Source organism: Euleptes europaea, chromosome 19 (genome assembly GCF_029931775.1).
Source record: "Euleptes europaea isolate rEulEur1 chromosome 19, rEulEur1.hap1, whole genome shotgun sequence".
Classification (NCBI taxonomy): Eukaryota; Metazoa; Chordata; class Lepidosauria; order Squamata; family Sphaerodactylidae; genus Euleptes; species Euleptes europaea.
In genome coordinates, this window is record NC_079330.1 from 28160141 (window position 1) to 28182119 (window position 21979).

General features: G+C 49.1%; 1 protein-coding gene across 1 annotated transcript in view; it reads right to left on the reverse strand.

The window, feature by feature from the left end:
• Positions 1 to 21979, reverse strand: part of RPH3AL (rabphilin 3A like (without C2 domains)) — a 59847-nt gene that overhangs the window by 26558 nt on the left and 11310 nt on the right. Inside the window, exon 5 of the mRNA XM_056865138.1 lies at positions 7471 to 7557. Within this exon, the coding sequence (XP_056721116.1) occupies positions 7471 to 7557 (87 nt within the window). The remainder of the gene's footprint in view (positions 1 to 7470; positions 7558 to 21979) is intronic.

Below are 21979 nucleotides of genomic sequence, written 5' to 3' on the forward strand. Positions count from 1 at the left end.
TCTCTCTACCTCGGCACTACCTCTTGCCCCCAGATTCCAAGAACATCAGGCCTGGCTGCACAGGCTGAGAAAGACTCCCCTCCCCACCACAGACACCCTGTGAGGTAGGTGAGTCTGAGACAGCGTGACTGGCCCAAGGTCACCCAGCTGGCTTCATGTGTAGGAGTGGGGAAACAAACCCAGTTCACCAGATTAGCCTCCACCACTCATGTGGAGGAGTGGGGAATCATACCCGGTTCTCCAGATCAGAGTCCACCGCTCCAAACCACCACTCTTAACCACGCTGGCTTTCAAACCGGGCAATTAAATATTGAATGCACAAAGATTCTACATAACTTTGGACTAACCAGAGAAAACGCGGCATGGAAACGCCAAGAGATTACCCAAAACACACGGTTGCTGTCCAAAACCCAGAGGGCAAGCACGGAACAGTATTTAACACGAGAACCAAGCACATTCTGAGGTGCCAAGCAGATTGCCTGCGAGCCATTCGGCCAAAGAGGAAGTCAAGCCGAAAGAGAATGCTTAAGCAAAAGACAGAGGCCGGATTGCCGTCGGCGCCACCAACCCCAGCGCGAGTCGTGGGTCCTGGAAGGCGACGCCACACATTCCAATTTAGATGGTAAGAGCAAGATTGTGATGAAGGGAACTTATTAAACACATTTAATATATACAGCTTGCTACAAAGAGAAGAGCAAGGATGAGGCGGGGGGGGGGGGGCGGCAATTGTCGAGAAAATGAAGCAATATCCAAAAACCCAATTTTGCTTCTGTGGCTGGCGGCAAAGCTCATAATGAACGAACGAGACACCTCGTTCCAAGGAGGAGGGGATGTATTTTTTTTTTAATGGAGAACAGAAGCGTTAGAAAAATATTTCAGGCAGAAGATTAAAAAGTCTCTACAAGACTTTTTGCCTGGGACAAAAGGCTGAAACGGCCGTTTTAATGTACGCCACGCAATGCATTGTTACAAGAACTCTTTGCAAAGAGGTTTCTGGAGGGTAGGGGGAGAGAAATCACAAATTTGATAAGTAGCCGGTATGCCAGGGTTGCCAGCTCTAGAGAAATTCCTGGAGATCTAGAGAAGGCAAAGTTTGGAGAGGGGAGGGACCTCAGCAGGGATGTGATGCCATACAGACCACCCTCCAGAGCAGCCATCTTCTCCAGGGGGAATGATCTCGGTAGTCTGGAGACCAGTTGTGATTCCAGGAGAACTCCAGGTCCCACCTGGAGGATGGCAACCCTCTGTCATTATGACAAACACAGTATGCACCATGCAGACCCCAGGAGTGGGGAGATGAGGTCAGCTGTGCACAGATCTGCCCCACACACTGCCAATGCATGGGGTGAAGGGCAACAAAACTGGTTCACCAGATTAAGAGTCTGCTGCTCATATGGAGGAGTGGGGAATCAACCCCGGTTCTCCAGATTAAGAGTCCACTGCTTTTAACCACTACGTCACTATGCCACCCCCTTACAGCTGTGGCTCAGTTGTAGAGCATCTGCTTGGCATGCAGAAGGTCCCAAGTTCAATCCCTGGCATCTCCAGTTAAATGGAATAGGCAGGTAGGTGATGTGAAAGAGCTCTGCCTGAGACCCTGGAGAGCCGCTGCTGGTCTGAGTAGACAATACTGACTTTGATGGACCAAGGGTCTGATTCATTATAAGGCAGCTTCATGTGTTCATGTGTTCAGCTTGCTGTAGTAGTTAAGAGCAGCAGACCCTAATCTGGAGAACGGGGTTCGATTCCCCACTCCTCCACATGAATGGCAGACTCTAATATGGAGAACCGGCTTTGATTCCCTACTCCTCCACATGAAGCCTGCTGGGTGACTGCACCAGTCAGTTCTCTGAGAACTCTCTCAGCCTCACCTACCTCACAGGGTGTCTGCTGTGGGGAGGGGAAGGGAAGGGATTGTAAGCCAGTTTGAGACTCCTTAAAAGTAGAGAACAGCAGGGTATAAAATCAACTCCTCCTTCTTTTTCTCTTCTTTCTACTGCCCACCCGACTCCAACCTTTTGATTCCCCCCACCCCCCGGAGAGCATGTTTGGAAGCGGGGGTTCTTCTTTTGGAACTCACCGCCACTGGATGCACAGATGGTCACTAACAAAAGAATTTAAAAAGGAGAGGAGAGACCCATCAGCGGCTATTAGCCATAGTGGAAGAATGGAATCTCTGCCTTCACCCGCCAGTAACAAAAATGGGTGGAATGGAATAGGCTTGCGAAGCTACCATACGAAGATAAACAGAAGAGGGAAATCCCCTACTTCCCTAAACAGGCATTGCAAATACACAAAGTTTCCACAACTCATAAGGAAACAGACCACAGGTGGCTCCTGAACTTAGTAGAAAGCCAAGGTAGACAAAGCGATGTCAGTAATACAAAGACAATCCCATTTCTATGGAGGACAGCCCTTGAGAGATTTAGTGCTCTTTCTGTGGCCAACAAGGTGCTAATACTCCCATATAAGGTTGCTCTGAAGTCCACCAGTCCCCCCCCCCACTTGCAGATCTTCACTAGGCAGTTGCTGAGAATCCCTTCTCTTTCTCTGGCTGAGTTGGGTGCACTGGGAGAAGAGGATCAGGATGCAGGGGAGCCCTGGAAAAAGGTGCTGGTACTCAGTAGTGGTGAGTACTGTCACACCCACAAAAAAGCCCTGGACAAATCAAAAGTCACCCCATCATCTGCCTCTATTCCACACACACTCGCTCACATACAACCTGCCCAGATGCTCCGCATTCAAGGCTTCGGCCTTTCTAATGGCAGCAGAAAAAGCCCTGGGATGACAAATATAGCTATTTATTTGGCAAGACCAAATTTGGCAGCTGCGTCAGAGCTGAGCTTGAAACACCCTCTATAACGTTCCAGGCCTTGTTCAAGGTGCCCCAAATGGATGTGTTAAATCAGAGGAAGGCATTACGAGGTGGGGAAGTGGGGGGAAGGAGAGAGAGATCCAAACAACAAGGAAAGCAAAATGGGAGACATCGAACGTGCAAAACTGTGGCTGCTTGCGCGTCCCGTTCACCCCCAGAAATAACCAAACCCTGCTAAATGCTCAGCCTATGTAATCTTCTGAAGTGACTCAGAAGCTCACCTCCTCCTTCCGCTCTGTATACATTTGTTTAATCCACACCATGCTTATTATTTTGTATAATTTCTTCTGCTTTTCCTAATCATCAAAGAGGCCAAAAGAACTGAAGGGCCAATCTGGATGATACATTTGACACAAGTGATTTGCTGTCACATGTGCTGGCAGGGAACCAGCATTCCCAAGCTTGCCAGGGCCCATTTCGGCTCAGGAGCATGGAACGGGGCCGAGGGACTTCAGCCTTCCCTCCTGCACTGTTTTCCAAAGCTGAAATGGCCTGGGGGATGCCTGATTGCCCAGCTGTGGGGCTCCATGTGCTGCAGTCTGTACATGTGCAGCCCCACAGTGGGGCAAACTGCCCTGCCGTGGCCATTTTGGCTCAGGAAAACAGCATGGGAGGGAAGATCAAAGCCCACCTCGCAGTGCACTCCTGAGCTGAATCAGGACCTGGTACACTTGAGAATGTTAGTTCACACCATTATGTATGACTGCAAGTTGGGTTGGGGGAATCATGTCAGACGTATTGTCCAGTCTGGCCCTTGTGATTCTGAGATTTCAATAGATGCACTCATGCGATTTTAAAACATATATTTGCAGTCTTGAGGACTAGAGCCTTGCTTTTAAGTAAAAGGCAAGAGTCTCAGGAAACTGGAACTTGATAGCTTCTCTGAACTCCTACAGAATCACAGACTCAACCCTGCACATATCCTCCTCCCCCCAAAAAACACAAAATCAACTCAAACTGAGTAATAGCGCCCATCAAACACCTGTTGGTAAGTGATAAACATTAATGTATTAATCCTCTTGCTTCCAGAGCATAGTCAAATTAGAAAAAAATGCAGATGTTGACTTAGTCTGCCCTCTAGAACTCCTAGCACACGAATTATGGGGGAAATGGCAAATTTGGCCTTGGGAAAGGCACAGACAGCAACTGCTGTTGGAGCATGCACTGAACTTTAGATGGTTCGGACCTAAATTTGCAAGATACGCATTTCCCCCCGCTTTGCAACTGACCTTTCAATTATTTTCACTTCCTGACATTTTGGGCTGATTAGCCTAGCTTGTATTGAAAGAGTTTCGAACACCTGCATTGGAATGATTGCTCTGCAGGCACTAAATTCTCATTACCGAAAGCTGGAAGAGTTCACCGATGAGCCTAGAAAGACCCTCCGGGTTCTCAGAATTCTAGCCAACGAGTGGGACCGTCACAATCTGCTCCTCCTATCAGAGAGTGTCCTCTGTCAGTTCCTCTTTAAGTTCGTCATCTTTTTTCATGCAAGGAACTAAAAAAGATGGATCTGCTAGCTCACTTTCAGATCAAGAGACACGCACTCAACCACTCCGGGGAAGTGGAGGGGGGGCAGGGAAGAAGGACCACAGTTAACATTCCAAATTTGCCCAGCATATTCTTAATTTGCTTCAACTCTAGCATTAAGTTCTTGAACCAACATTAATATTGTTCATTATCTTTAGTAAAAAACATGCTAAATATGCAAGTCACAACATACATAGATTAGCATGGGGTCCCTATGCTCGTGGGGCCCCCGGGCAACTGCCCAGCATGCCCACGTGTTAAGACGGCTCTGTCCACTGCTCCTAACCACTGCTCTTAACCATAACAACATGGTGGCTCTCATACTGTGGTGGTACTGTGGTGGTGGCTACTGCCAAAGCAACATTTTGAAAAAATCCGCACAGCCCATCATAAGCCCTGCTGAGCAAAAGCCCATCTGGCCCCTCCCACACTTGATGGGCACCAGGAAAGGTGTCAGCAGGCCCCATGGTGCCCATGGGCACCACGGTGGGGACCCCTGCCATAGCGTCTACTCTCTATAGCTCCAAATTCATTCAGAGGAACTGAACTCTCCCAGAATTACAACTGATCTCCAGGTTACACAGGGCGACAGATATCAGTTCTTACATTTGCACACTCTAAAAGCATGCAGACCTGACCTGGGTGGCCCAGGCTAGCCAGAACTTCAGATCTCAGAAGCGAAGCAGGTCTGGCCCTGGTTAGAACATGGGTGGGAGACCACCGAGGAAGTTCAGGGTCCCTACGCAGATGCAGGCATTAGCAAACCACCTCTGTTTATCTCTGGTCTTGAAAACTTGATAGGATGGCCATAAGTCGCCTGCGACTTGATGGCACTTTCTACAACCACCAAAAGCATGCTGCCTTACAAAATAATCATTTATAAAATAATCATGGATCTGCTGAAGAAAGGGGTTTTTTTTGGGGGGGGGAGGGTGGAGACAGGCACCAATTTAGACCAAAAGCGAGGAATGTCTACATTTCAACGGCAACAGGACTGTTTGCAGACTCAGTTGAGCGTCCAAGAAGTGCCTCCCATCCCTCCCCTTCACATATAAAAGCAAATCTTCCAAAGATCAAAACACAGCAATAAATTGTCAGCCTCTACCCAAAGAATTGGTTTTTTAAAAAAAATACACAAAGGTGCCTAGCAGAGCGTAGAATGTCTAACCACAGGAACAAAAAACCCAATAAGCAGACAAATTCTTTGCACTACTCCGAACGGGAGGAAAGCCAGCCAACCAAACAAGCGAGTGAACAAATGCAATTTGCCACGCAACCCTCAGCTCCATTTGAACAGGGTGTGTGCTAAGTGAGGAGAAGCAAGAAAACGTTGGTCTTTTGTTAGTGGCTCAGTGCCTCCTCTCACAGGGCAGAAGGAAGATTCCGGGTTACATATGAACTTCGGAAGCCACCTTATACTGAGCCCCTCCAGTCTACCCTGACTGAGGGTGGATGTTCAACGTCCTCCCTAACTGGACATGCTTGGATAGCGCTTGAGAACCTGCACTCTCAAAGTATGTGCTCTCCCAGTCAGCAGTGGGTGACCAAGATCAAGCCAAAACAGTGCCTGGGTACAAAAAACGAACAGATGTTGGGAGTTCATGGGGCTTTAAGCTAGGCCTACAGAAGACTCCTCTCGAGCAGCAGTCAGCAGCTTCCAGAAACCTCTGCAGGACCTTGGAGAGCCCCCAGGAGAGCAGATATCCCTCTGGAGGGCTAAACTACCCATTACATCTATGGGGTCCCTGCACCTAATTCCCTTTCCAACTCTCGTTTTTTAAGCCTGCAAGGGCTCCTGATTCAGCTTGGGAGGAAGGCATGAGCCCCCTCACACGCCTCAGTCCCGAGCCAAATCAGGTCCTCACAGGCTGCAAAAATGATGCTCCCCGCTGGTTTCCTGTACCCAACTTATTAAAAACATAACATGTAGAGTCTGGCCTAGACTTTGTTAACTTTGATACTGCCTGGGTTGGCTGTGCTCTGACCTGGATGGCTCAGACTAGCCCCTTATTGTCAGATCTTGGAAGCTAAGAAGGGTCCACCCTAGTTAGTACTGATGGGTTTCAGTCAAGGAAGTCCAGGGTTGCTATGCAGAGGCAGGCAATGGCGAACCTGCTCGGGGGTTTATTGCCTTGAAAACCCTACAGGTTCACCATAAGTCAGATATGGCTTGATGGCACATGCCACCACCACTACCACCCCCATGTTGGCTTCAAATCCTGGTTTCCCTTGAACCTCCAAAAGCATTAAGCTACAGCACCAATGTATCCTGCAACTGTGGTCAAGGCAAGAAAGGGAAAATTCAGTCCTAAGGGGGGAGAGTGAGCAATCCTTCCTTCCTTCCTTCCTTCCTTCCTTCTTGATTTCTTAACTGCAGTTAAGAGGGAATCAACAATAAAACTGTCTAAGATGAAAAGGTTCAGATTTGGAGCGCTTCTTTCAACTCAGTAATTTTCTCTCTCACTCATGTACACGCAACACTGCCAAAAAAGAAAAGAAACAGAATTGAGCCTAAAGAAAAGCGAGATAAAGAGAAGAATGAAAGAATTAGTACTCCAGCCGCAGAAAAAGAACTGAAGGTTTTCGCACGATGGCTACTGTTTATGACATTCAGAGAACCGGAGGCATTTTAATGCCATCTTCCACTGAGTGATCATAATTTTTTTTATTGTCCTTCTAGGAAGTATTTTAAAAGGAGGCAATTATCCTGAGAATGTGGAGAAGTCAAATGCACCGCAGAGAGAAAGAAAACGGCCCTTCGGATAAAACCAAATAGAGAACTTTACATGAGTCAAAAGGAAAACTCAACCTATGATACGACACCATCTGCCTTTAAACTCAAGAAACAAAACAAAGATATAGTCTCCCCAATTTTTCAAGAATTTTGGTGGCTCTTCATCTGTTTCCGAGTACATATCCTTTTTTATTTGTGGTGACCAGAGCTGCACACAGTATTCCAAGTGTGGTCTCACTATAGATTTGTACATCTCAATGTTTCTAGCTAAACAACAAGGAAAGGGGGAGAATTTGCAAATGCCAGAGATTCCCTTTCACCACCAACTCACCTCTCTCTGCTCGCTGCAGATCTTGCACAACCAGAGGGGCCGTTTCGAGGTGCCCAGGGTTTCAATGCCACACTTGGTGCAGACTTTCTGGAAAACAAGGAAGACGGGAGAAAATCAGCATCATTCAAAACACAAAAGGTAAAGAGGGAGGAACCACGGGTGGCTGCTGGTTCTCATGGTTGCTATGCAAGGCGCTGAAATGCCAGGTTCATAGGCTTAAGCGACAGAAGGGAGGTAATGCAGAATATTGCACACTGCAGAGCAGATCCAAAGTGTTCAGAAGCCACATGCAACCCATGCCTCACTGGACTGCACCGCTTTTTAATACAGATTTTTTTGGGGGGGAACTGTGCTTGACCACTTTGGGGTAGGAAGCAATTTTCCTCCAGGCCCGATTGGCCAGGGATCCTGCAGTTTTTTGTTTGTTTGTTTGCCATCTTCTGGGCATGGAGCAGGGGTCACGGGGGGCATGGGTGGGAGGTAGTTGTTTATTCCCCGCATTGTGCAGGGGGTTGGGCTAGATGACCCTGGTGGTCCCTTCCAACGCTATGATTCTATAACTAACAGAACTTGAATGTCGGCATATAAAAACCAATCCTTCTTCTTCTTTAAAAGGCAAAAGTGACCTATTTGTGGATCTGTGTGTGTAAGAGAGACAAATGCCATCAAGTCACAGCTGATATAGGGTAACTTCATAGGGTTTTCAAGGCAAGAGATGTTGGGAGGTGGCTTGCCACTGCCTACTTCCATGTCACAACCCTGGTATTCCCTGGAGGTCTCCCATCCAAATACTTGCCAGGTTTGAGGACGGCAGTGTGTGACTGGCCCAAGCTCCCCCAGCAAGTTTCCATGGCAGCCCGGGGATTCGAACCTGGGTTTCCCAGATCCCAATGCAACACCTTACCCACTACACCACGCTGGCTCTCTTGTGCATCACTAGAGTGGAAAAAACAGCTATACTGCTGTATCAGTTAGAAAAATGGAAGCATGGACAGAGAGAGTACCGTATTTTTCGCTCCATAAGACACACTTTTTTCCTCCTCAAAAGTGAGGGGAAATGTCCATGCGTCTTATGGAGCGAATGCCGGCTGGGCGCTTGCACGTCGGGACGGCGCGAGCCAGCGTTCCCCACCTTGACGGCCAGCTGGGAGGAGGGTGAGGCCGCACAGAGCGAGCCGGCGCACGCGCCCAGCCAGCTCTGTGCGGCCCCGCCCGCCTCCCAGCTGGCCCTCAGGGCGGGGAACGCCGGGTCACGCCGTCCCGACGTGCACGCGCCCAGCCGGCATTCGCTCCATAAGACAAGTTTTTAGAGGAGGAAAACAAGATTTTTTTCTTGTTTTCCTCCTTGAAAAACTAGGTGCGTCTTATGGAAAGGTGCGTCCTATGGAGTGAAAAATACGGTATGTGTAATAGATACTCAGCTTGTAACGTCGAACAGGTTTTTATCTCCCTCTGCAAGATGGGGATGGGAGTTTTGTATAGGCTCAAACAGCTGTTTAGCATAGAAACAAAATGGTTAAGGGGAGACATGATAGAGGTCTATAAAATTATGCATGGTGTGGAGAGAGTGGACAGGGATAAGCTTTTCTCCCTCTCTCACAATGCCAGAATGCGGGGTCATCTGCTGAAGCTGGAGAGTGAGAGATTCAAAACATACCAGAGGAAGTATTTATTTACACAACACATAGCTAAATTGTGGAACTCCCTGCCCCAGGATGTGCTGACGGCTGCCAACTTGCAAGGCTTGAAGAGGGGAGTGGACGTGTTCACGGAGGAGAGGCCTATCCATGGCTACTAGTCAAAATGGATACAAGTCATGATGCATACCTATTCTCTCCAGGATCAGAGGAGCATGGCTGTTATATTAGGTGCTGTAAAACACAGGCAGGATGGTGCTGCTGCAGTTGTCTTGCTTGTGGGCTTCCTAAAGGCACCTGGCTGGCCACTGTGTGAACAGGCTGCTGGACTCGATACTATCTATTACACATACTCTCTCTGCCCATGCTTCCATTTTTCTAACTGATATAGCAGTATAGCTGTTTTTTTCCACCCTAGTGATGCACAAGAGAGTCTACTGATCCAGCAGGGCTTTTCTTATGTTCTTATGAGGAACATAAGAGAATGGGGCAGGTCACACGAAACATTATCCCAGAGTCCTTTGAGCCAACAACACAGGGCTCCTTGCTTACGAAAAGCAGGTCAGAGGCAGTGTGGCCGGTCAAGGGGGCAGCCCTGGCTTCCTGTCAGCAAGCCCCTTGCTGTGTCAGTTCCGCCCCCCCCTTGCCAACTTCTAGCGTGATCCACAAAGGTCCAAACGGGGTGAACCCGCTCCTCCCAGCCCTGAGGAAAAGCCCCAAGCTAGCCCACGCTCCCAAGGCAGGCAAATTAAGAAGCATTTCAAATGAGTTGTAAGGCGAGAAACCGCCGGGGTGCCACGGAGATCAATCTTCCTAATGAGAGAACAGCACTATTCTGGCAGACCAGGGGTAGCTTAGAGGAGAAAATTAAGGCATCAGATTGAACTGCGACAGCCACAGATGGCACTCACAGCTACTGATCAAGACTAGGTGGGTTACTGGAACTGTCCAAACAGGCCTGCCCAGAGGAGTCCCTACCCTGCAACGCGACAAAGAGGTAAGGTAGATCCTGCTTGTGAATGCGGTAGCTTTAGAATACAGGTCTGGTCCGCTGCATGGTAGTTATCTATTCCATTTGCGGAATGTAGAACTGCTCCTTGCAGGGGGGGGGGGAATGCCGATGCTATTTCCAAAAGCCCTCCCCAGAATCCCAGCTAGTTATTAAGCCTTTTCCCACAGCTATTCCAGACAAGTGCCACTGTGTTTTGGTTTGTCTGTGTATGATTTTTTTTTATAAAAAAAGAATTAGTTCAGCCTCCATCAGAGGATGTGCGCGTGTCTGGCAAAGCAAGTTAGATTGGCTAGGAAAGCAAGCAGCAGCCAACCACGCCTGCAGGACCAAATTTTAATCATGAAGCACAGCGGGCAGCTAGTTTGAGCACAAAAGGACAAGCCTAGAGGGATGGCTCTAAAAGGAGGGCTGTGGTTCAGTTGGTAGAGCCTCTCGCTGTGCATGCAGGAGGTCCCAGGTTCAATCCCCCGGCATCTCCGGTTAAAAGGACCAGGCAGTAAGCGATGCGAAAGACTTCTCCCTGAGACCCTGGAGAGCCACTGCCAGCCTGAGTAGACTGACTTGGATGGATGGAGGGTCTGACTCAGTAAACGGGGTCTTCGTGTATGCGTGACTCAGTCAAGCACGTGCAGCGCCGCAGCTATTATTCTAAAAGCTCTGTGTCCTATTGCTTGGCCTCAATCATGCTTTGCAGACAACTAACCTCCAGAGGAGCTCAACTAGCTGCTAAATGAGGGCATTCGCAACAAGGATCCCAACTCTTTCTCGCTCCGGCCCTGCTTGGGGGCAAAGCCTTCTGCCTGCACAACCTTTCCCTCAACACATCTCCTCTCCACCTCGAGCCTTCCCCCTTCCCCCCCCCCCCAGCCTTCATTGAGACATCTCTCGTGCCTCCATGGTCCCCTATCCCTCTAATAAGAGCTGTCCCTCAGGCCTCCACCTCAGCTTTGGAATCACGCCTCGGTACCCTGAGACTCTAAGCTCACTCGCTTCCCCTCAGGCGCGCTCCCCATCCTCGAAATGCTGGTCCCATCTTCAGGTACACTGCCTGAACTACTGCTCACGTTCCCACTCAGCACTCTTTGCCAAGTGGGCCTTCTTGGAAGGCCAAACCCTCCAGGTTGGCATCGTCTGAGGTCCGCCCTGGCTAGTGGACGCCTGCATGATCTTAATCCCTCTCAGACAACATCTCCATGCAGAAAAGAATGGGTATCCGGTATCTGACGTACCAGCTGGGATAGAGAGCAGGATGTGTGTGTGTGTAAAGTGAATTCAAGTTGCAGCCGACTTATGGCGACCCCTTTTTGGGGTTTTCATGGCAAGAGACTAAAAGAGGTGGTTTGCCAGTGCCTTCCTCTGCACAGCAACCCTGGTCTTCCTTGGTGGTCTCCCATCCAAATACTAACCAGGGGTGACCCTGCTTAGCTTCTGAGATATGACGAGATCAGGCTAGCCTGGCCCATCCAGGTAAGGGCAGAGAGCAGGATACAAGCCGAATAATAAATAAAATAAATAATAAATACGTTCCTTCCACTCTCCCCCCAGTACATCATTTTTATTCTCACCTCTCCTTCAACGCTCTGTTATTTGAGAGAGACGCTGCACAGTGTGGATAAAGTGTCAGCACTAAGTAGAGGCATCTGCAGGGTTGCCAACCTCCAGGTAGGACCTGGAGATCTCCTGGAATTACAACTGATCTCCAGACTACAGAGGTCAGTTCCCCTGGAGGAAATGGCAGCTCTGGAGGGTGGACTCTGTGCCATTATACCCCACTAAAGCCCCTCCCCTCCCTAAACCCTGTCCTCCCAGACTCTAAAATCTCCCCTGAATGTCCCAACCCAGAGTTGGCAAATCTGTGCTCCTTAATATTTTCGTATCGCAACATACTTTGACATTACTCCGATTCAGTGCTCACACCATGTCAACAAACTCCCTTGAATTATTCTGCTAAAACCCTTCCTCCGTCATCCTTCTAACCTTACATTGGAGTCCCATCAGTTGGTCAGAAAGGTCCCCAAGTTAACATGCGGTAGTCTAAGTCTGGGTATTACTAGCTAGCTGGGTATAACAACCTGTGTCAGCAGCTCATTCTTGGGTAGGAGGGCTATTCTAGTGTCACTGACTCCACTCTGGGAAGCCTCCACTCATTCGCACAAAGCATGGGTCTACTTCGCAAATATGCAGCCCACGCACCACACAGAACTTCTACTTCATGTTTTGTGCTGTACTACCCAGCATATTGCAGCCTCCACATAACTGCACGCAACACATGTCTTTTTCTACTCTTTCCGGTGCTCATGCCAGAGCCTCTCGTCCATAGCACCCTGACTCAGCCACACACCTGGCCTAAAATAGTGGCCATCTCTGGACAAAGCCTGAAGCACCAGCCATCCACACAACAATTTTTTTAAGTAGTCATCTAGTGGTACCTCAAAGACTACCACATTTATCGATACCGAAGCTTGTATGAGCTTGTGTGCCCTCAAGTCACAGCTGACTTATGGTGACCCTGTAAAGTTTTCTAGGCAAAAGACGTTCGAAGGTGGTTTGCCATTGCCTGCCTACGTGTGGGCTGAGAGAACTGTGACTGGCCCAAGGTCACCCAGCAGGCTTCATGTGGAGGAGTGGGGAATCGAGCCCGGTTCTCCAGATTAGAGTCCACCGCTCTTAACCACTACGCCACGCTGGCGCCAAGCTCCTAAACATGGGCTTTGACAAATTTTGGGAGTCTTCAAGGCGTCCGAAGATTCCTGGTCATTTTAGCTGCCAAAGATGGACAGGATTGGCCCAACCCAAGTGATAACAGCTGTCCTCAGACCATTAGCTGTCCCCCCATCCTTTATTTGTAAGCCTCAGCACCTTTCTCTGATTAGAAATTAACTGCCGCAGCCCCCAAACCCCCCCCCCCCCATTTTCTCTCCCTCTGCTGGAGATTCTCAGCTTTCAAAAGCTACCATTCCCCAGCAAGGAAATGACAGTCAAATACTCCCCCCTTGTGGGCACTTTTGAAATTTTTAAACAAAGCAGCATAAATTTTAAGCATCAAAAAGTCTCCCCACCACCACCACTCACCCCCGCCACTATTTCACAATGGAATCCGAACATTTTGCTTCACTTGGAGGGGCAGGTAGAAGATGGCTTTGCACCTGCATTTTCTTAAAATGCTAGTTATTAAAACTTACCCTGGGATCCACAGCGTGATAAATACCAGCCTTGGTGTACACTGCTATTATTTAAGGCAGGGTCAGATCCCCACTTTGTGCCCCCCCATCTCCCACAGAAGGCATACATCAAGGGCATGGTGTTCAAATGCACTCCTGTGCAGCGGTCAGCCAAGGTCCGGCAATGATCTCCCAAGACCCCAAGAGTTGGGCAATGACACCAGCCCCCATCCATGAAGGGGGCCGTCTCAAAGGGATGGGAGAAAATATTTCTAGGTCCTTTGGCTCAGTGTGCTTTAAAAAAAGAAGAAATAACCATAAAGCCTTAGAGAAGGGATGGGTCGCTGGCAGCCCCAAGTCTCAAGCAAGTCCCTGGCATGGCTTCCAACCCTAAACCTCTTCCCCCCTTGTTAATAAGCCTTGCTTTCTGAAGGTGGCCTTTCCAAAAAAGCAGCTTGCACAAAGTTCTCTGCCTCCTCTCCCTAGTTTCTCATCCACAAAAGGATCGATCTGTGGATTGTTGGGATTAAATCATCCACACTGTCAGACTAAGGATCAGTTTGGTTCCCGCATCCAGGGAAATGAGGTGGTAGAATGGACCGGCCCTGCTTCAGACTGCAGAAGGAGCACGTCTTTGAAACCTCCGCTCTGGCAAAAATCTCCCCCACAAACAGAAAGCCAGCCAGCAAGCAAAGAGATGGAGTGGAGCTTTTCTCCCTGCTGTGCTAGGCTTCCAATTGCAGGCAAGTTTTTGGTTTCTTTTTTTAAAAACAAAAACCCACAAATGAACATTCAAGACTGGAATCTGCTACCTGAAGTCCAAAGGGAGCTGCCTGTTCTGTCACCCAAGGGGGGCTGCCGCCTCTTTCCCTTGTGTGGAATCCATCACGTGGGAGCCAGCAGCTGAGATCTCTAAAGGCTTTTAGCATTTAAACCTTCAGGTGGGATTGTCTCCTGCAAATGGCGCAGCACACCTTGACTGCGAGGGACTGTGTGTGTGTGTTAAGTGCCATCAAGTCGCTTCCGACTCATGGCGACTCTATGAATGAAAGTCCTCCAAAATGTCCTATCTTTGACAGCCTTGCTCAGATTTTGCAAATTGAAGGCTGTGGCTTCCTTTATTGAGTCAATCCATCTCTTGTTGGGTCTTCCTCTTTTCCTGCTGCCCTCACCTTTTCCTAGCATGACTGTCTTTTCCAGTGACTCTTGTTGTCTCATGACGTGACCAAAATACGATAGCCTCAGTTTAGTCATTTTAGCTTCTAGGGAGGGACTGTATAAACCGGTAAGTGTCATAACTGCCCCGTGGTTCTTCAGGGGAGATCCTGGACCTCTGTTCACAAATGCGAGCCCCCCTTCAGTTTGCACAGAAGTCAGAGTTAAACCTGGTGGGGGCTTTGCTCCATTCAAATTACAGCTTTTAAGAGCAACTTCAATGCAGATTAAGCAGAGGGAGAGAAAGAAAATGCAATAAAAGAAGATTACATAATTAAGAATCCGGATACCCTCCCATCCTATGACGACAACCAGCACCCCACAGAAGCTCTGCCAAGGTCTCTGCAGGAGCCTCCTATGGCCGAACCATCATGGCCACCCACATCACGGATGATTCTTTTGTTTCCATTATTCCACACACATGCACACCACGTTTAGGCAACTGATGCATGAATAACACTGGAAAAAATGTTAATTTCAATGGGGAAAATTCAGCACAAAAGAAACTGGTGTGAAAATCAAGACTTGCAGGTTTGTTTCTGGTATCATTGCCAGCCTCCAGGTGGGGCCTGGAGATCTCTTGGATTTAAAACTGATCTCCAGACTATAGAGATCAGTTCCCCTGGAGAAAATGGCTGCTTTGGAGGGTGGATTCTATGGCATTAGACCCTGACGAGGTCCCCTCCCCTACACAAGCCCTGCCCTCCCCAGGCCCTCCCCCCAAGTCTCCAGGAATTTCCCAATCCAGAGTTGACAACCCTTATTTCTGGCAAGGGGAAAATGTGGATATTCATATCAGCTTTCAAAATTCAGTCTCATCCCTTATGCCTGGCTGTGTGATATGATTGTTTCTAGCAAGAGGAAAAGGAAGGAAGGAAAGAAATATGTGAGTTAGCAGCTTGATCAAAAGAATCTGCCCCCCACCTTTGAATAAATGCAAAAAAAAAAAAACCCAACCACCCCCCATGGCTTTCTTAATTCCTTACCTGCCCAGGAACCATCCTGCAAATGAGTTTCACCTGCACATACACCCCAGGCTGAGCTGTCATTTGGGGATCAGCTTCCCTGGTAATTTAAAAGGGCTGTGGAGCATGAAGGAGCCTCGGGGGTTAGCAAACTAAATGCAGTGGCCAAGAAGAATGGCAAAGAAAGCAGAGGCCACCAAGGAAAATTCCAACTAAAAAACAAACAAAAAACAAAGCCATAATCAGCCCAAGAGCATAGCACAGGGCTACTGAGCCATTGATCTTGATCAGGGGTCCCCAACAGGGTGCCCTTGGGTGCCATGGCGCCCACTGACACCTTTCCTGGCACCTGCCAGGTGCTTTCAAAAAAATGGGCAGGGCTAGGTGGGGCTTTTGCCCACCAGGGCTTCTGATTGGCTGTGCTGATTAAAAGGCATCCTATTAAACAGAGCTTCTGCCTACATAAGAACATAAGAAAGGCCCTGCTGGATCAGACCGAGGCCCATCAAGTCCTGCAGTCAGTTCACACAGTGGCCAACCAGGTGCCTCTAGGAAGCCCACAAACAAGACAACTGCAGCAGCAGCATCCTGCCTGTGTTCCACAGCACCTAGTATATTAGGCATGCTCCTCTGATCCTGGAGAGAATAGGTATGCATCATAACTAGTATCCATTATTACTAGCAGCCATGAATACCCCTCTCCTCCATGAACATGTCCACTCCCTCTTCAAGCCTCCTAAGGTGGCAGCTATCACCATATCCTGGGGCAGGGAGTTCCACAATTTAACTATACGTTGTGTGAAGAAATATTTCCTTTTATCTGTTTTGAATCTCTCGCCCTCCAGCTTCAGCAGATGACCCAGCATTCTAGTATGATGAGAGAGGAAGAAAAGCCTCTCCAATGTTGAAGAGGTATTTATGTTTTATATAACCTTGCTCCCTGACATTTTGTCATTGGCTCACCTCTTGTGGCATTTTGTGATTGTGACCACCGCCTGTGTCAGAATTCCAAAGGTGCCCACAGGATCAAAAAAGTTGGCGACCCCAATCTAGATGGTGAACATGTGGTGCGAAAGCCTTGGGAGAAAGTCCAAATGCCCCACCCAAACATGAGTTATATGCACATTGGCTTTTATTTGTTAACTACATGTCATTCTCATTTTGGGCCCATGTGGGACAGGATCCCTTCAGTTTTGAAAATCACTGTTCCAAATTAAGGCTCTCTCCCCTCGTTGTGCATTGCTGCATAGTGGAAGCTGATCACCAGCTCAATATACAAATGGAAAACTGAGGCCAAGACAGTGTTAGCAACCTGACCTAGGACCGAGGTAGGGGGCAGCTCTGAGCCTCCCAAATCTACGCCCTCAGCTCGCAATCCACGAACAACGCTTTAATAATCTAACCTAACCTGACTGCCAGACTTCACATCTGGGGTTTTCCCTGGCAAGAGTTATATCAGAGGTCCTTCAGGCGGTCTGCTTAGTTTGAACTCACCCGAGGGGTGGGGCTTCTTATGAACATAAGAAACTTGCTGCACAAAGACTCACAAAAAGCTGCTGAGGTTCTGAATGTACACTGTAGGTAAGACTTCACACAGAAATCAGCTTCAGGGGAATTTCAGCTTTGCTTTTTAAGCTTTGACCGTTATGGAGACCTGCTTGAAAGCGTGTAGGGAATACCAAAGCAGCCACAGAAGTTAAAGGTGTGGCAAAGTAAAATTTCCAGTGGCTGAGAGAAGGTGTTTTGTACCCCGCGGACCTTCTCACGCCTCTATAACTTGAAAAGCTTGAAAAAATGTTTGCAGGACGATGCCAGTGGCAGGAACCGCAGACCTTTACTTGCTTAATTTAAAGGGGTCCCAGCAGGGGTGTGAGGGTCTCTGTCTTTGTGTGATAAATGATATGATAAATGAGGAAACTGCCAAGAAGTTGGGTGTCCGGCGCAAGCGGCTTCCGGGACCCCTCCGTTTTTCCCAAATGGACGGGAGTGACTTTAAACGGGGCCCTGTGACCCACAGAACTGCAGCCGTGATTATGTCCGTGGGGGAACATTGGGAACGGTTGTATTTCACTATCGCCCCTATTGTAACCCCTGTGGTGTTAGGGATGAACTGGTTAAGGGGGCACAATCCCTCCATTGATTGGGTTAAACGGGTGCTTTCCTTCCCCGAAAACCCCTGTGGGTTGCATGACAAGGAACGGGTACTCAGAACTCCAGCCGCCGCACTGGTAGGGTCCCCCGCCCCAGTCTCTCCTCAATTACCCTCTGAGTACTCGCAATTTACTGATGTTTTTGATGTTAGAGAGTGCGACGAACTGCCTCCCCACAGAGAAACGGACTGTGCCATCGAGATTGTAGGGGAAGGCAAACTGTCTAAGGGAAAGGTTTACCCCATGAGCCCTAGTGAAAAGACAGTGTTGCGAGACTATCTGGATGTCAATCTGGCGAGGGGTTTCATACGCCCCTCCAAGGCTCCTTATTCAGCCCCAGCTTTCTTTGTAAAGAAAAAGACGGGAGATTTAAGACTGTGTGTTGACTTTCGCAGACTGAACGCAGTCACCCAGTCTAATGCTTACCCCCTCCCTCTTATTCCTGACCTTCTAGCACAATTAAAGGAGGGCCGAATCTTCACCAAACTGGACTTGGTAGAAGCCTACCACCGCATTCGCATCAAAGAAGGAGACGAACCCAAAACGGCCTTTTCCAGTTGTTTTGGGATGTTTGAGTACCTGGTCATGCCGTTCGGACTTTCGGGGGCTCCGAGTGTCTTTATGCAATTAATTAATGAGGTTTTGCATGATTTGCTGTTTCGGGGGGTGGTGGTATTTCTCGATGACATCCTTATTTACTCTGAAACCATGGAAGACCATGTGCGCCTAGTGCGAGAGGTGCTCCAGCGGCTGCGGGAGCACAAACTGTATGCTAAGGTGTCCAAATGTGAATTCCACCAACCCTCCATTACATTTCTGGGGTATGTGATCTCCCACCAAGGGTTGGAAATGGACCCCGCCAAGGTCCAGGCAGTGCAGGACTGGGAACCCCCCACTACCCGCCGCCAACTTCAGCAGTTTTTGGGGTTTGCCAATTTTTACCGGAACTTCATTCCTAACTTTGCCCAAGTTGCGCTTCCCCTCACTGCCCTGTTGCGTACCAAGGACAAGGGGGCTAGCGCCGCGCTCCCCTCAGCCCGTTTGCAATGGTCCCCCCAGTGCCAGCAAGCTTTTGAACGTTTGAAGCTACTTTTTTCATCCGAACCCGTTTTGGCTCATCCAGATTGCACCAAGCCTTTTGTGGTGCAAGTGGATGCCTCGGATGTAGCCATGGGCGGGGCCCTATTGCAGAGGGATGAGGGGGGACGGTTGAGACCATGCGCCTACTTCTCCAAGAAGTTTTCCCAGTCTGAAATCAACTGGGCCATTTGGGAGAAGGAGGCAGCAGCGGTCAAACATGCCCTTACCATATGGCGACACTTCTTGGAAGGGGCCGAACTGCCATTCGAAGTGTGTACCGATCACAAGAATCTTGAGGCCCTCAAGGGGGCTAGAAAACTCAATGCCAAACAGGTTCGGTGGGCCCAATTTTTCGCTAAGTTCCGGTTCACTCTCAGACATGTCCCTGGCAAAGAAAATGCCCTAGCCGACGCTTTGTCACGACTTCCCCAGTATCGCAACGATTTCGATCGCCCAGTCGACTCCCTGTTCACTCCCGAGCAGCGAGGGGAAGTTCCTAGCTTAGCCGTCACCACCCGGTCCCAAGCCCGACCACCGGAGACCCCCCCTACACTCAAAGGCATCCCGGAAGCCTTCCAACAGCGACTCCGGGACGCCTCCTTGCAGGAGGAGGAGCATCATCTCCTCCCCACTGGCCTGGAACGTACCAACACTTGGTGGGTGCAGGGGGGGAAACTGTACGTCCCCTCCTCTCTTCGCAAGGAAGTATTGGGACTTGTACATGGTGCCAGGCTAGCGGGTCATTTTGGTTTCATAAAAACGCTTCACCTGGTTCGAAGACAATTCTGGTGGCCCGGTATGAGATCTGATGTAGAGTTGTATGTGCGCAGCTGCCCCACCTGCGCCACAGCCAAGAAACGGATGGGAAAACCCCCAGGGCTTCTCAAACCGCTTGAGAGCCCCTCCCGTCCCTGGGAAGTCATCGCCATGGATTTTATCACCGACCTACCTCCGAGTCGGGGAAAAACGGTTCTTTGGGTTATCACAGACCTCTTTTCCAAACAGGTTCATTTCGTTCCATGTGCAGGTCTTCCTTCAGCCCAGGGCTTAGCTAAACTGTTCATCACACACGTCCTCAGGCTACACTCGATCCCGAGGAAGGTCCTCTCCGACCGGGGGGTCCAGTTTGTTGCCAAATTCTGGCGGGCCTTCCTAAAGTTAATGGGAGTGGAAGAACAGGGCCTTTCTTCCGCCTATCACCCCCAAACGGATGGTCAAACGGAACGAGTAAATGCGGTGGTAGAATGTTATTTGCGTTGCTATGTAAATTTCCACCAGGACGACTGGGTCGACCTGCTGCCATTTGCCGAATATGCGTACAACAATGCGCCTCATTCCTCTACCGGCTTTAGTCCCTTCCAAGTTATATACGGGACGGATTTTGGCCCTTTCGGTTCTGCCCCCGTCTCGCCAGAGCTCCAGTCTACCCCTGATCTTCAGGAGTGGATTCAGGTGGTTAAATCCACCTGGCCATGGTTGCTCAAAAATCTGGAAAGGGCAAAAAGCAAGTACAAGGAACAAGCAGACAAACACCGGTCTCCGGGATGGGAACTCAAGGTGGGGGAGCAAGTCTATCTGTCCACCAAAAACCTCCGCTCTCTTCGCCCCTGCAAAAAACTGAGCGACCGTTATGTGGGACCTTTCCCCATTACCAGAGTAATCAACGAGGTTACTGTGGAACTGGACCTCCCAAAAACTCTGAAAGGAGTCCATCCAGTCTTTCATATAAGCCTCCTCAAACCCTATGTGGCAGCCCCCCAGTTCCACCCCCCTCCCGCACACGAGATTCCTACCGTAGTAGGAGGGGACACCCATTTGGAAATATCCAAGGTTTTAGACTCCAAATGGAAGAAAGGGAAACTGTTTTACTTTGTTCGCTGGAAAAACCTTGGCTCCGCTCATGACGAATGGGTGGCCGCACCCCACATGGCGGCTCCTCGCTTAGTCCGGGAATTCCACCTCGCTTATCCCGATAAGCCTCGTCCTCTCGGGGACCCCGGGGGGGGGCCTTAAGGGGGGCAGAATGTGAGGGTCTCTGTCTTTGTGTCTCTGCTTTCCATCACCTGCGGTGTTATCAGTGAACTCGTAAAAGCAGTTCACACCTTCTGGTCTCAGGCGCCAGGCCTGATGGCCCATGTATCTTCCCCCCCGCTGTTCTTCCTGCCAGTACTCCCTCAGGCCGATGCGGCCTTGGAAGTGTGATAGCCGCACCAGACTTCCTGGGATCCGTCTGATGTTTTGTATTATGCCAAGCTTGTAACTTCCCATAACAATAAGTGTGAACCCCAGTGCCCCAGTGCCCTGGAGTCAATATATTCTGTAAACCCGTATAGCCCCTCACTTGCAACTTTCTACCTGTGCCTGTCTCATCTCCTGAAGGCTTCAATAAATCGATTGTTTCTGTATCAACGTCTGAGCAACTGATTTGGAGAAGCAAACTCAGAGAGGGGGATCTCTCACATTGGGTGTGCATATCAATACGCTGAATGGGGGGGAAAACCCAAAAAAATACATTTTCAGTGTTTTTCAGGGGGATTTTTTACCGACAAAAAAAATGGCGGCAATAAACGGGAGCCAAAAAAGCGGACCCAAATCATGCCAAATTTATTCGGCATTATTTGAGGCTGCTATGACCTCGCCGCCATTTCTTTAACCTCCCCTTCTCTCCCTCCCTTACCTGCAGTCTGCTTCGCCGGGTCAGCCGAACTCCAGCCGCAATAGGAAGGCAGGGGCGTCCCTGTCCCAGCTGCCTGCGCGCTCCGTGAAGTCAGAGCACACAGACAGCGGGGCTAGGAACGCCCCTGCCTTCCTATTGCAGCGGGGACACTAAACTGAAGGAACGTCCGCTCTGGAGGTCTTATACCACTACTTATTTGAATGCCCTCTATATGTGGAACCTTGAGCTAAATTTCTTGCTGGGTTGTTTTCTGGCCTAAACACTTTTCCTAGTGCTGAGAAATTAGTATTTTTGTTAAAAGACACCAATGGGTTTATTTCTTATAGGACTTCCCTGTATGCTCTGGTGGCAAAGAAAATAAGATCCAATCGGGTCGCTAAGAGAGCTGAACCTTCAGGTTGATTTTAATGGTTGCTAGGCCCCATTGGCCGATTGGGACACCACCACAATTTTTAGTTATTATTTCTCTGAATGCATCGAGTTTAGCATAGTTTTATTATGTATATTTTAGCATAGTTTTATTATATTTATTTCAATCCAGAATTTTATTAACCTTACATTATTACGTATCTGTGGTATCCTTGACATGTTTGTAATGGCCAATGGCTAAAT